The sequence below is a fragment of the Papio anubis genome, unplaced genomic scaffold, assembly GCF_008728515.1.
Source record: "Papio anubis isolate 15944 unplaced genomic scaffold, Panubis1.0 scaffold112, whole genome shotgun sequence".
NCBI classification, from domain to species: Eukaryota; Metazoa; Chordata; class Mammalia; order Primates; family Cercopithecidae; genus Papio; species Papio anubis.
Genome location: NW_022160328.1, coordinates 229,712 through 244,007, shown reverse-complemented (window position 1 = coordinate 244,007; position 14,296 = coordinate 229,712). Strand labels below are relative to the sequence as shown.

Genomic DNA, 14,296 nt, shown 5'->3' with positions numbered 1-14,296 from the left:
AGGTACTATTCTCCACCTGAGACCCCATAGTAGCTAGAACAAAGCATTTCCTCTTCTCCACACCGCAACCCAACCCAGCTGGCCTGAAATCATTTTATAAATTCTGGGGGACGTCGAATCTCTGTCCTTGGCCTTGAGTAAACCCAGGAAAGAAGATGGGCCAAGAAATAGATTGGAAAAGTGGATCAGGCCCCGCGGCAGCAATTTAGATGGAGGGTAACGCAGGGGAGGGCAGGCGTGGAGTCTTGAGTTTATTCTCCATGACTGGGACACAGCTGGCTTTGAATAAGAACATTAAGTATACAGCACCATATTTTGGTCTTGAGCCCAGCCTCTGGCCCGTGGCACCCGGCCATTCGTCTCTGCCAGCCAGGCCCTGGCCCTGATTGCCGCGATGCAGGGAATGCCCACCAACTTGCAGTCACACCTGTTAGGTATTTCTCCACTCAGTGCCTCCGCCCAGCAAGCGCCCCACGCACGCACGGCCGGAGCCCCTGTGTTGAGCGGGCGCACGAGGAGGAAGAAGGGCCAGGCCTTACCAAGCAGACCCTGTGGGACTCGGTGCGGCGGGCGGGCGGGCAGGCGCATGGGGGCGGCCTGCGAAGGCGAGAGAGGTCGAGGCAGGCATTGGCAGGGCGGGGGCAGGGCCGCCGCTGCTCGCGTTACGTTCTCAGAGCCTGCGGCGGAGGCGCGGGGCTGAGCAGCGGAGGGGATGGGGCTTGCACAAGCTTCTGCATTTCCCCTCACAGCCCCGGCGCCGCCTCCCCTGACTGGGCCGCGGTGCCCGTTAGGCCGCGCAGGGTGAGAGCTAGAGCGGGCTCGGGCGGGTGGCACCTCGCCCGGGACTAGAAGGGAGGGTGCAGCGGCGCCACGGCGGGGGGATTCCGCTAGTCGGGCGGCCCGCGCGTCACCTGAGTGCACCAGCCCCCGCTGCAGCGGGACGGCGGCCGGGACGGAGCTCCCTGCGCGCCCCCCGGGGACCAGCAGCGGCCAGGAGGCGGCGCGGGGCTCGGCCGCTCGGCCCTGCAGCTCCGCGCACCCGGCAGCGGCGGCGGTGCAGCCTCGGGCGTTCGGGCAGCCTCCGAGCCCATGGCGGGGAGCGACGTGGACAGCGAGGGCCCCGCACTGAGGGGCGGCGCGGCGCGGCGTCCGGGGGCCCCGGGCGGGCCAGGAAGCGAAGCGGCAGCCGGCTGCCCCGAGCTGCTGTCCACTGCTGAAGCGCCGGCTGAGAGCGCCACGCTGCCCGCCTGGATGCGCCTCTACTTCTACGGGATGCACGGGATCACCCTGGACGTGCTGGTGTCCTCGGCCCGGCGCTTCGCCCGCAGCCCGGACCTGCGGATGCTAGGCTTCTCCTCGCCCTACAGCTGCCTGCTGCACTCGCTCACCCATTTCGCCCTGGAGAAGGTCTACCTGCAGCAGCGGCGCTGTCCCAGCGCCTTCGTCTTCAATTTCCTCCTCTACCCCTCGGCCCACGTGGGTCTGCAGACCCTAGCGGGCCAGGCGCTACTACTCAGCCTGGGCGGCGGGGCCGGGGGCGCGGTGGCGCCAGGGGCGCTGGACCTGGCGCTGCAGTACGTACTGGCGCTTTACCACTGCCAAGTGTTCCTGAAGCGCTTCCTGCGCTTGCGGTACGGGCGACAGAGGCGGCGGCGGCAGCAGCAACAGCAACAGCAGCAGCAGCAGCAGCGGAGGGGCGCGCTCCCCGTCGCTCCGGGCGCCCGGGTCCCTACTGCGACCGGAGTCCGGCGGCGACGACCCCGTGGCCCCAGGGGCGCCGGGGGAGCCCCCAGCCAGGGGCTGCCCGACCTACCCCGCTTTCTTTTCTTCGGAATGCACGGCTTTCTGGATGAGATCTTCTTCACCTTCTTCTTCAACGTACTGGGGCAGGGGGACGGAACAACCAGCGGCCACACGTCGCTCTGGTCCTTCTTTATGTATGGCAGCTGCAGTTTCGTGGTGGAAAAACTCTACTTCCATCTCCACTACAGCCGCGGTTGGGGCACTTGGAAGCGGGTGCCCATCTACGTGCTCTTCATCTACGTGTGGGAGCTTTCCTGGGGTCTGGGACTCCGCACATGCGGGGCTTGTTCCTGGGACTATTCTCACTACCCGCTCAATTTCATGGGCCTCATCACCCTGATGTATTTACCTGGCTGGATATTCCTTAGTGTGTACCAGGACCTAATTTCCAACGTGTTGTGGAGGGTGCAGTACGTACCAAGTAACTAAAACCAAAAAAGAAAGAAAGAAAAGGAAAAAGTCATTGGATTCCCACGAATGGATGCGATTTATTTTTACACATTTAAAATGAAGTGGGTTTTTTAGTCCTTTAATTTTTATACACTTTATTAAATCTTCCAAAATGTTTTATTCCACCTTTTAGTTTTTCTATTTGAAACCCGTGTATAATATACTTTGAAACATTACTCGAAACATAATTCAAAGTACTTAATTCGCCAATGTTTTAAAACGTTTACAAGCCCAAACAGCAAAACCGTTATACCTTAACATCAGAATGGTGTAGTAGTGTTTACCCATCTGGCCATCGATGAGTGATAGCTACTAATTTTTTTTGCGGGGTGGGGGGGGGGATCTTTAAATCAGAGACCAGTGATTTTTACAAGATTTGGCTAAATTTTCTGATTCAATGATTTGTTTACTTTCTTTTTAATCTAATTTCATTTTAAATCCTTGCCATATTTACCAATGACTGAAGAAACTCAATGTCTTGTACTCTTGAAACTACAGTTAATAGCTCTTAAAGTGCCTCCGTCTAGCACACAAGTGAAAAGAGGCTGAAAAATGCGAAAGCACGTTCTATGAACAGATTTTTAAATGAGATCTTTTCTAGTAACTCAGACAGGTGACACTGTGTTAAGATATTTGATCTCCATCCTGGAAATGATTGCTTTCCAATGTGGGTAAGCCTTAAACACCAGGTGTGTTAACGTTGATCAGATCCTGTGTTATCTATGGCTGTACATTTTTGTTACTGTGCAATAATGTAAAATGTTTACCTTACATAGCCAAGGGCCAAGTGAAATTATATCACCTTCCACAGTATTCTAACTCCAAGGACCCTTTTCTACATGGAACTTCAAGGGCAGAACATTACCTTTGAATAAAATGAACCTGAATGTTCACTTTAATTACGTTAAGCCTAATTGTTTCCTGTGAATACAGATATGTTTTCAGCATATTTCTGCCGTGGCTCTTTTTCCTTCTGGGCCCAGAGTCCTTGGGCCAGGCTTGATGTGGTAATGTGCATTATAAATCAGTCGTAGCTTTGTGGTGACTTACTATTAACGTCTGCAAGCTCTGAAGTTAAATGAGATGATGTAAACCATTTTAAGAAATCATGCCTAATTAATAATGTATTTTGATGTTGTTTGCTGTTTTATTACATTTATAAAAGAGTATAATTCAATGCAGCTCAGCCAGGGATGATGAATATCCTCTCAGTTTTTATTACAAAGACAATCAGGAAAATTTCATGTATAGAAATGAGTGGCTTTCTATTCAAATTATCAGCTAGCCTATGCTGTAAAAAGGGACTTTTTTCTGTTTTTAAAAAATGTTTGCTACAGGGGTAGAAAATAATATGTATTTAAATTTGATTAAGTTAGAATAGTTATGAGTGTTATATATTTTAAACCACTATCTGAGGTTGTAAGCTAAATTAAGAGTAATGCTATATAATCAACCTCACCTGTGAAATGGACCATGCAAAACATTATTTTAGCCAAAATACTTTACTCAAAGCTAAATAGAAACTGAAATATAAGCTAACTGTTTGCAGAGAGTTTCACTTAAGAAAAGTTCTCTGTGACACTTGGTCATGGATCAAAGATTTATGAAAACCCTGTATAGAAAAAAGTATAAGCATAGTCACTCCAGTTAGGGAGATGCTGAACAGAATATTTGTAATTCAAATGTGACACATGAATCTGAGTTAAGTGTGACATCACACCAGCGAATACTTCACCAAATCCGAGATTTCTGAAATACTTGCTAAATGTACACATTTGCACTGTGCCCTTCACATGCTGTTCTCCAGCCCTTCTTACTCACCTAACAGCATTCTTAGGGTCAGAAATCCATCAAGAAAGTAGGAAAGCATGCTGTTTTGTGTTGCTTTTTAATGTTAATCCGATTTAAAGGAAAAGTCAAGGTTTTCATTCATTCAGTTCACTTAAGAGATAGTTACTGAGCCTCCACTATTTGCTAGGCACTTGCCTTAACTCTGTGGATATAGCTGTGAACCAACACAGACAAAATCTCTGTCCTTGGGATGCTTACGTACTAGTGCTTTGATTTATATAAGATTATACTTATTTGCAATAGGCTATGAGAGGCAATTTTTATGAAGACTGTCATCAGGCTTGTTCTGTGGATATAGCTGTGAACCAACACAGAGAAAATCTCTGTCCTTGGGATGCTTACGTACTAGTGCTTTGATTTATATAAGATTATACTTATTTGCAATAGGCTATGAGAGGCAATTTTTATGAAGGCTGTCATCAGGCCTGTTCCTGGAAAATCAATCCATCTATCTAAAACAAAAACCCGTTAGCAATCTCTCTGCTAGTTCTACAAAGAGCGAGCTAGTTCTTGTATATTCAGGAAGTGATTAGCCTGTCTATTAACTTAGCACCTGGCTTTAGGGCTTCTCATTCTGTGTTTACTCAGCTTCTTAAATGTGACATTTTGCTGCAACCTTTGATCCTTTAAGGAAAAACCAGGGAAAAGAAGGAACCATCAGATTATTCAATTATGTTACTAATTAATAATTCAAATACAGAAATGAGACGGCATTATGATGATAGTTAATATCTAATTAGCACTTACCACCTACAAGGAACTCTTCTAAGGGGTGTGTGTGTGTGTGTGTGTGTGTGTGTGTCTGTGTGTGTGTAAAGAAATATGTAAATATATATATGTATATATCTTAGGGGAATACATATATTCCTATATATATATCAAGGGAATAGATATATATTTTATTTGTTTATATATATCATGCATATCTCAATATATATACATATGTGTACATATATTCACTTAAACCTCTAACAGCCCTCCTTTTACAAATGAAGACAAGAAAACTCAAACCCAAATAACTTAAGTAACTGCCCAAGTCATACAGCTACTGATCATTTAGATTTGAATCTGCATATACTGGACTCCAGGGTCCATTCTTAACATCAGTACTGTCATGCCTTGATCTACTGACCACAATGGATCTTCTATGGAGTTCATTTTACAATCCATATTGCTCTTCCCCTCCACTATTATAGATGCAAGAGTAGCTGCATAAAAGCCAGGCAATAGTAGCAAATAGTGGCAAAAAGTGGCAAAAACACTTTCACGCTGCCTTTTTATTCCATGGTATTAAGTAACAAGGGAGCTAATAACAGGATGCATAGCTGACATCAGCCTAGTTCTTATCCGAAGATGATATATCTTTATATTTCAGTGATGCTCTGAAATACAGTACCTTGCTTGAATTCAGATAATCTTGAGTTTATAAGAATAAGGCCAGGCACGGTGGCTGACATCTGCAATCCCAACGCTTTGGGAACCCAAGGCAGGAGAATCACTTGAGATCAAGAGTTAGAGACCAAACTGACAACAGAGCAAGCCCTCGTCTCTACAAAAAATTAGCAAATGAATTAGCCAGATGTGGTGCCGCATGCCTGTAATCCTAGATACTTCAGAGGCTGAGGCAAGAGAATCCCTTAAGCCTAAGAGTACAGGACTGCAGTGAGCTATGATCACACCACTGCATTCTAGCCTGGGCAACAGAGCAAGACCCTTTCTCTAAAATCAAAATAATATGCCAAAATGCAAGATACCTCATATCACAAGCTAGGAAAAATATATATAATTATTACTACACATTTAATATAGTACTCAGAATAAATGTCATTGTTAAGAGCTAAGCAGCCAAAAATTAAAACTAAATCTTTAGAGATATTTATTCTGAGTTCTAGTAAATACCTCAGAGTCTAAGAATTTATTAATAGAAATACATAAAACAAATGTAATTTATTTTTTTCTCCATGTTTATCTTATGCAATGCTGAAATGTCTTATTAGAAGCACTTTAAATTTTAAATCAGTTCTATTTGAGCTCTGAATCTAAAAAGGAATGTAACCTTTTGAGTTTTTCTTGTTAACAGTAAATACAGAAGTTCCTGTATCACACAAGGACTCCAATAAGATCGATCATCCATTGCAACATTTCCAACATTTTAATGATTCCGTGTACTTAACTATAAATACTTTATTATAAATATTTAATATTTCATGCTTCAGCTCAGCACAACACAGGTTAGAAAAATATAACCTGTCTTTCATTGTTTAAGAAACGTTGGATAATCCTACCCCTTTGAATAAAAAAAATTTCTGCTCTTGAAATAGTCTCCATTGGCATGATGGACTTGGTTCTGTTTAAGAAGATGATGAATGAGAATTTGGATAGACTACTTTGGTTTGTTTCCTACTTCCAAAACACGTAAAAAAATCAATATACTTGGAAAGGAAGTTACACTCACAATACAGTTAGAGTGATAAATAAGTAATTGTATTGTAGTATCTTAAAGCATTTTAATAAAGTCAATTTTCCCTATATTAAAAGGCATTAAAATCTTTTACCTTTTATGTTAATTTTAAATATACTGTCTTGAACAATACTGAATGGAGCTAAGCTCCTTTACTGAAGGAAAGTAAGAAGAGAGGATATAGTTCCCACACCCCTATGCATCAAACACATGCTCAGCTTATAATGAAGTCAAAGATGGCAGCAAAAGATGATTCTGTTACATTTCCAGGGTATTTTTAGTTTTTTTCCTATTCTTAGGCTTGGTACTGGAGGACCTAACAAAGATAGCAATTGTCTGTGTGGACCTCTATTCACTAGAACTAGCCTCATTCTAATTTTTAACATGGAGGCCTCAAGCCAGCCACCAGCAGCTCAAATTGTAAATTAACCTGTGATGTGGATAGAGAAATTTTTTATCGGAGACCTTTTTTCTTTTTAATGTAAAGAAAACATAGAGAATGGTTTCCTTAATTTCTTAATTATCTTTGCAAAAATCGTCAAGCAAATTACCAGACATCTGACAGAGAAACATGGATCCTTAACACACAGAAATGTTTAATTTTCATCTTACCTCTTAAAAATTCTATAAAATGCAAAAGTCTCGTGAACCAACTTTCCCAACTACAAAGAAAAATAAATAATATGTCTTTACCATGATTAAGGAAAATCAAATGTTGAAAGAAATTGTGAAAGTTAATAACATCCAGCCTTCCACCCAAGGCAAGAATTTACACCTCTGAAAGATGGTTTCTCAGCTCAGCTTGTGCTACTCAAGAAAGCATTAATTGTGTTTTTCACACAAAGACTAAATGGGAGGAAAGCTGTTGGCAGCTGGTTGATAAACCCCACTTTCAGTGAAGTAAGAAGGCTTCCAAAGTTTTTCGGAGCTAATATATGCTATTCATCCTGATTACTTATTACAATGAAACTTTTCTTAAGGAACGTTTTTCTCTTCATTAAAAAAACAAAATTAGGCCAAGCACACCGGCTCATGCCTGTAATTCCAACAATTTGGGAAGCTAAGATGGAAGGATCTCTTGAGACCAGAAGTTTGAGTCCAGCCTGAGCAACATAAAGAGACACAATCTGCACAAAAAAATCAAAAATTAGTGAGGCTCGGTGGCATATGCCTGTAGTTCCAGCTACTTAGGAGGCTTAAGTGGGAGGATTCCTTGAGCACAGAAGGTTAAGGCTGCAGTGAGCTATGATGGACTCTAGCCTGGGTGACAGAGCGAGACCCTGTATCAAAAAAAAAAAAAAATCAGTGTTTCATTCTTTTGTCATGATACTTATGATCTCTTTATTTTTTTTATTGTACCTTTTCAAATGATGCTTCATTCATGGAGTCTAAGCAGCAAGTCTTTGAGAGCTTTTAGGGTAATTACATTACTTCAGAAAATAAAAAATACATTGATTGCAGGTTTAGAAGACTAAATTCTAGACACTCTGCTTGAGTCGTTGGTGTCTCAACCTGGTTCAAGCCAAGAAAAGCCTTTGGCGAACTGCTCTGGTCAACCTACAGAACATCACCTGGTGAAGTTTCCTGGTAGCTTACCCTGGCAGACCTAAACACCTGTACCTAGAAAGAAATTGAGAGGCCATAGGTATCACAGAGACAAGGAGCTAGCCAAAGAAGGGGGAAAGATTCCATGGATCAACAGTCCATCCAAGAAATTGTTCTTACCATATTAAGGAGAAAATTAGCTCCACTTTTCATGGGATTTCAACAGATGTTTATACTATATTATATTAATATATGGATATTATTAATATCCATAATGAAAACAAAAGTATCCTTATAGGATCTCAGATTCCAAACTTCACATATTGAAAAGTCATTACTGTGGGAAAATAGTATTGAGAACATGCAGAAAATTTATATCATTTTGTTCTGATTACCTACTAACTTAGGACAAAAACAAAATTAAATAGGCTCTTGTACATTTCTGAAGGAGAACTATTTTAGTCTAATCCTTTTATTAGTAGCAATGAATGAACAGGAAGAAAAAATAAATAAAAGAGTTCCCTGGTGTACAAGAGAGACAGCAGTCAGATTCCAAATACTTAAAAGCAAGAGTTTAATAAAATTCATCATAGCACTTACTCATAATGCTGATATTTACAGCAAACAAAACAAAACAGAAACAAAAGAATAATTAAGGCAGAAATTGAAGATTAATTGAGAAGGGTACTATCCAATAGCCATAGAGAGCACATGTGTTAATTTTCTATGGGTAAAATAATTGGAATATGTGAATGTTATTCTGTATCTTTCTAGCATGCAAGATTTGCATTCTGAAGTAAATTTTGGGTTCAGAAAACACTGCACACCCTAGGTTTGACAGAATACCAAATGTATACTTTATTGAGTTAATATTTATTCAGCGGAATTTCTGAGTTTATTTTTTGTGTAATGATGTTATTGGGCATGCTATAAAAGTTTTAATAATAGTGTTATTGAAGTGTCTACTCAATGCACGAGTAAAGAGACCACAACTTACTAAAAATCTAAAATCACAGAACTTTAGAGCTTAAGAAGATAACCAATGGTCACCTAGTTCAACTCCCAGCCCATACGGTAATTCCTTCTAGATCATCTTGGACATGTGTCCATCCATCATCTTCATGATCACTTCCAATGACAGAGATCATTGTACTTATTCAGATCTCCCAAGAAACTGCGTTTCTTTGTTCTATAGCTTAGATTGTTAGAAAGGTCCAAACAATAAGACCACATCTGTAACTCAGTCATTTTTCAGAGTTTTTAGTTAATGGACAAACCAAAAAACCAAAGATTTGAAGAAAGTTTCCAAGTGTGTCATAATTGTCTTACTCTGAATTAAATATCCCAAAATATTGCAGCAATATGTAATAAAGTATAATGATAAAGCTATTTCCAACTTGGTCTAGACATTTCATCTCTGCAAATAGGAAACAACATTACACATGATTAGCTATTTTTGCAGCTCAACCCTACCACTGTTTCAACTGAATTTTCATTTCTCGAAATACCCTGAGTCTCATTCCAGTGAACTATCATTAAGCCAGCTGGTCCTCTTTACGCACTTGTACATTCATATAAAGATAGTGGACATGGATCTCTGTTATTCCAATACTGCATGACTAGGACCTGAAAGTGAGTTAGACAGAAGTGACAGCAAGTGGAATGAAGAAGGGAAAAGTTACCATTGAATTTAATCTTCATTTATTTTGTTTCTTCTATTTTCCTGCTCTCTTCTCCTGTGATTAGATGTAATGTCATTTTCCCTGTTTTCTCAACACTTAGCAAAGAACATAGCTAAGAGTAGATGCTCAGAAATTTTTTGTTGGTGAATTTATCTGAATATTTATGTCAGATATAATGGAAGCAGAACTTAGAAATACTACCAGGTGGCATATGTGATTTCAATAGGACATTTGTTTATAGAGCATATACAAGAATCACCTTGTGCCTACAAAAAGAGGTAGGAAGTTTTTAATTTTTCATATTTTTCCCTCCTCTGCTCAGCAGCTTCTTTCCCCAGGCAAAAAGCTCAGTTAACCCTCTAGGAGAGTTTAACTACATGGTGGACTTTTAAATTTGTAGGCTAGTCAGAGAACCCAGCTACCCTTAAAAACATTATTTCTGAACCATGAATTTAGAAAGAAAAACTGATGTTCACATGAACTAGTTGGCAAGAGTATGTTTTATGATGTGACTCTTCTCTAAAGACTGATTTGTTCAGTTTAAAGCTATTTTTATCTTTTTATTTTTAAAAAGAGATTTTATTGTTTAGAACAGTTTCAGATTTGCAAGAAAACTGCGATGATGGTACAGAGCTCTTATATGCCCATTAACATCTTGCATTAGTATGAATCTTTTCTTATTATTTAGGTGCCTATATTACTAACAAGAACCCGCACGTTATTCAGAAATCCTTAGTTTGTACCTAATGTCCTTTTCCAGGATTCCATTCAGGACACAACATTGTGTGTTCCTGAATGGAACAAGAAGAAAATGCTCATGACAATTATATTTCTCATTTCTGTGATTGATTACGTGGGCACAGCAGGTATTCATAACTACTTTCTTTCATTATTCATTTTGTATTCACTTTGCCTTCAGCAAATACTTCAGCTGGTCATGGTTCTTTACCTGGTGGTGTAAACCAAACCTTCATTCTGAAATGTCTGGGTCATTACAGACCTGGATTGGACTGGACAGTTGCTGTGGTTTTCCACTAACCTTAATCACAAGGCATAGTAATGCTAAGAGACTCCCTAAGGGATATCCTGTATTCCAGACCTATTCTTTCTTACCTCCATTGTGAAGCAGCAGTCCAAATTCCCCTTGTTAGTCAGAATAAATCACCCCAGCTAGCACAGTAACTCCCTATTTTGCCTATTAATTCAGAGGCATGAGGAATCCAAGGTAACTGAGTAGCAGTCTTAACTTCCAGTTCAACAGAATCATTGTTGTGTCTCCTGAAGGAAGCATTTCTCCCTTTGAATCTAAGACCTCTAGGCCAGTGGAGCATAAGGTCATGGGAACAGGAAGCAAAAACTTTGCTGGTGGGTCACCATGTGTAATCCAGGTCCACCCCTTGATTCTTAGACCCAAGAATCCTGCCTATGAAATATTATGAAATATTCACATAATTCATATGATGCTAAACCTTGTCCCAGCTCTGTAAGGCATTGTCATCTAGCCGGTGCTGTAATTGAGTCTTCAAAAGGCCATTCCACCATTCTATCAAGCCAGCTGTTTCAAGATGGAGGAAAATATGGTTAAACCAGCAAATTCCATGAATATGGATCCTTTGTCATACTTTATTTGCTGTGAAGTGAGTTCCTTGATCACAAGTAATGCTGTAAGGAATACCGTGACAATGGATAAGACATTCTGTAATTACAAGAATGGTAGTTTTGACAGATGTATTACATGCAGGAAACACAAATTTCTGTCCTGAGTGAGTATCTATTTCAATAAGGGCAAAATGCTGCCCCTTCCATGATGGAAGCAGCCCAATGTAATCAACCTGCCATAGCTGGCTGGCTGACTGCTTTGGGGCATGGTGTTATACCAGGGTCTCAATGTTGATCTATGCTGCTGCCAAATTGGGTACTCAGCAGCAGGAGTAACCAGGCCTGCCTTGGTGAATGGAAGTCTACATTGCTTACTTCCTGCATAACCTCCATTCCTACCATCATAGACACTTTGTTCATGAGCCCACTGGGTGATGCCAGGGTGGTGAGAGAAAGAGGCTTACTGGCATCCACAGAGTGGGTTATCTTATTCCATTAATTATTAAAATTCTCCTCTGCTGAGGTCATTCTTTGGTGTGTATTCACATGCTACTCAAATATCTTTAATTTTTTTTGCCTTTCAGTGGGTTTTATTCACATACCTATTCCCCAAATTTTCTTGTTACCGATTTTCCAAATATATTCCTTCCAAGTCCCTGACCATCCAGCCAAATCATTGACCACAGCCATGAATTGTTATATAATTACACATCTGACCATTCCTTCTTCCAAACCAGTGAACAACCAAGTACACTACTTAAAGTTATGTGGAAGGATTTCTTTTTCATCACTGTCCTTTCTTTCATACAGTCCTTACAGATAAGGGCTGTATTGGTACAGCCATCCACTTTGGGGAGGTACCTACATATCATTCAGAACCATTTATAAACCAGGTCCAAGTTTTCTCTTCCTCTGTCAGCTCATTATAGGGAAACTCCATGAAGCATAGGTACAGGCTGGGAGAGAGGAGGCAGTGTAGCAGAAGTGGGCAACATGGGCATTTGAGCCACTTTATATAACTTACTTATGCCTTCAGGGCTTGCTCAGGCCCAATCACATATATATCATTTCCATTTGATAATGGAGTGTTGCTTTGCATGTCCAACTTTGTGACTTGGTGGTCAGATAACACCCAGTTCATGATGGGCAGCTCAGGTCACATGGTAACTTGGTGAACCATGGTTAAACATTCAGTATCTACTATAACACAGTAGCAGGTCAAGAGTTATTTCTTAAAAAAAAAAAAAAAAAAAAGTAGCTATCCATAGAGAATTGCTGGGATTTTCTCTAAAATCCTAAGGCCCTACAATACAATTCACCTATGGGAGCCTGCTTAAGGCTCCAAACAGCATCCCTATCTGCCATTGACATTTCAAACACCATTGGATCTGCAGTTGTCAATGACACCACAATCTCTGAGTCTCCCGCCAATCTGATTGTATTTATTCCTGTATCTCTTGCAGGCTTCCTGTTTTCTTGTACTTTGGGAAGTCCTCAAGTCTCTGAGACTACATTCATTGATATTGAGTCCAGGAGGCCCAAAATGTCATTGTGGCCCAAGTAGTTAAGCAGTTTATACAGCAACTCGTATTTGTTGCAAATCCTTCTTCTGTCTTGGGCCCCACTCAAAACTGGCAGCTTTTTAGGTCATTCAGTAAATGGGCCAGAATAACGTACTAGAACATGTGGAATACAAATGGAGTCACTAGCTGTTGTGCCTCTTTTTGGTGTAGGAGTTGTAGACCAGATACAACAACTTATTCTTTACTTAGGAGAGTGATCTCAATATGCCCCACACCACCGGAACCCTAGAAATTTCATGAGGGAGAAGGTGCCTAAATTTTGCTAGCTTTAATTTCTACCCTAAGGCACACAAATGGCCTTACCAACAAGTCTAGAGCAGTTACTACTTCTTGATCCTAGGTCCAATCAGCAAAAGGTCACCAATGTAATGGACTAGTGTGATATCTAAATCCATCAAAGAAAGGAAAGTCAATCAATATCCCTGACAACTAAATTATGACATAATGCTGGAGAGTTAACGTACCCGTGAGATAAAGCAGTGAAAGTATATTGCTGGCCTTGCCAGGTTAAAGCAAATTGCTTCTGGTGTGTCTTATCAGCAAGTATGGATAAAACGGCATTTGCCAAATCAACAGCTACATACCAAGTATCGGGAGCTGTGCTCATTTGCTAAAGCAATAAAACCACATCTAGTATAGCAGCTGCAATTGAAGTCACCACTTGGCTAAGTTTATGATAATCCACTGGCATTCTCTAAAAACACAGATCAAACTGAAGAGCTGAATGGGGATGTGGTGGGAATCACCACCCTGCATCTTTCAAGTCCTCAATAATGGCACTAATCTCTGCAATTCCTCCGGGGATATGGAATTGTTTTCGAGTCACTATTTTTCTGGATAAACACAATTCTAATGACTTACTCAACAGATCAGAGAACTAGTGAGGGGATTCTGCCACCTAATAAGTGTGTCTATTCCAATTATGCATTCTGGAACTGGGGAAATAATCACAGAATGTCTTCAGCAACCCCATGGACCCACTGTAAGACAGACCTGACCTAAAACTTTATTGGCCACCTGACCTCCATAAGCCTCTACTTTGGAGGGCCACAGTGACATTTTGAGTCTCCTGGACTCGATGTCAGTGAATGTTGACTCAGAAACTTGAGGATTTCCCAAAGTAAGAGAAAACAAGAAGACTGCAAGAAATACAATAATAAATACAGTTGGATGGGCAAGACCAAGAGAATGTAGTGTCACTGACAATGGAAGCATCTTAGTCCATATGGGCTACTGTAACAAAATTCCACAAACTGAATAGCTTAACAAAATAACAAAAATGTATTCTTCTAGCTCTGAAGACTGTAAATTTCAAGATCAAG

General features: G+C 41.1%; 1 protein-coding gene across 1 annotated transcript; it reads left to right on the top strand.

Annotated features, from left to right (window-relative positions):
- Positions 1-943: 943 nt before the first annotated feature.
- On the top strand, positions 944-3,380 carry LOC101004060 (transmembrane protein 229A). The gene has a single exon (XM_003896535.5). The coding sequence runs from the start codon at positions 1,090-1,092 to the stop codon at positions 2,230-2,232; it is 1,143 nt and encodes a 380-aa protein (XP_003896584.1). The 5' UTR covers positions 944-1,089; the 3' UTR covers positions 2,233-3,380.
- Positions 3,381-14,296: the final 10,916 nt, after the last annotated feature.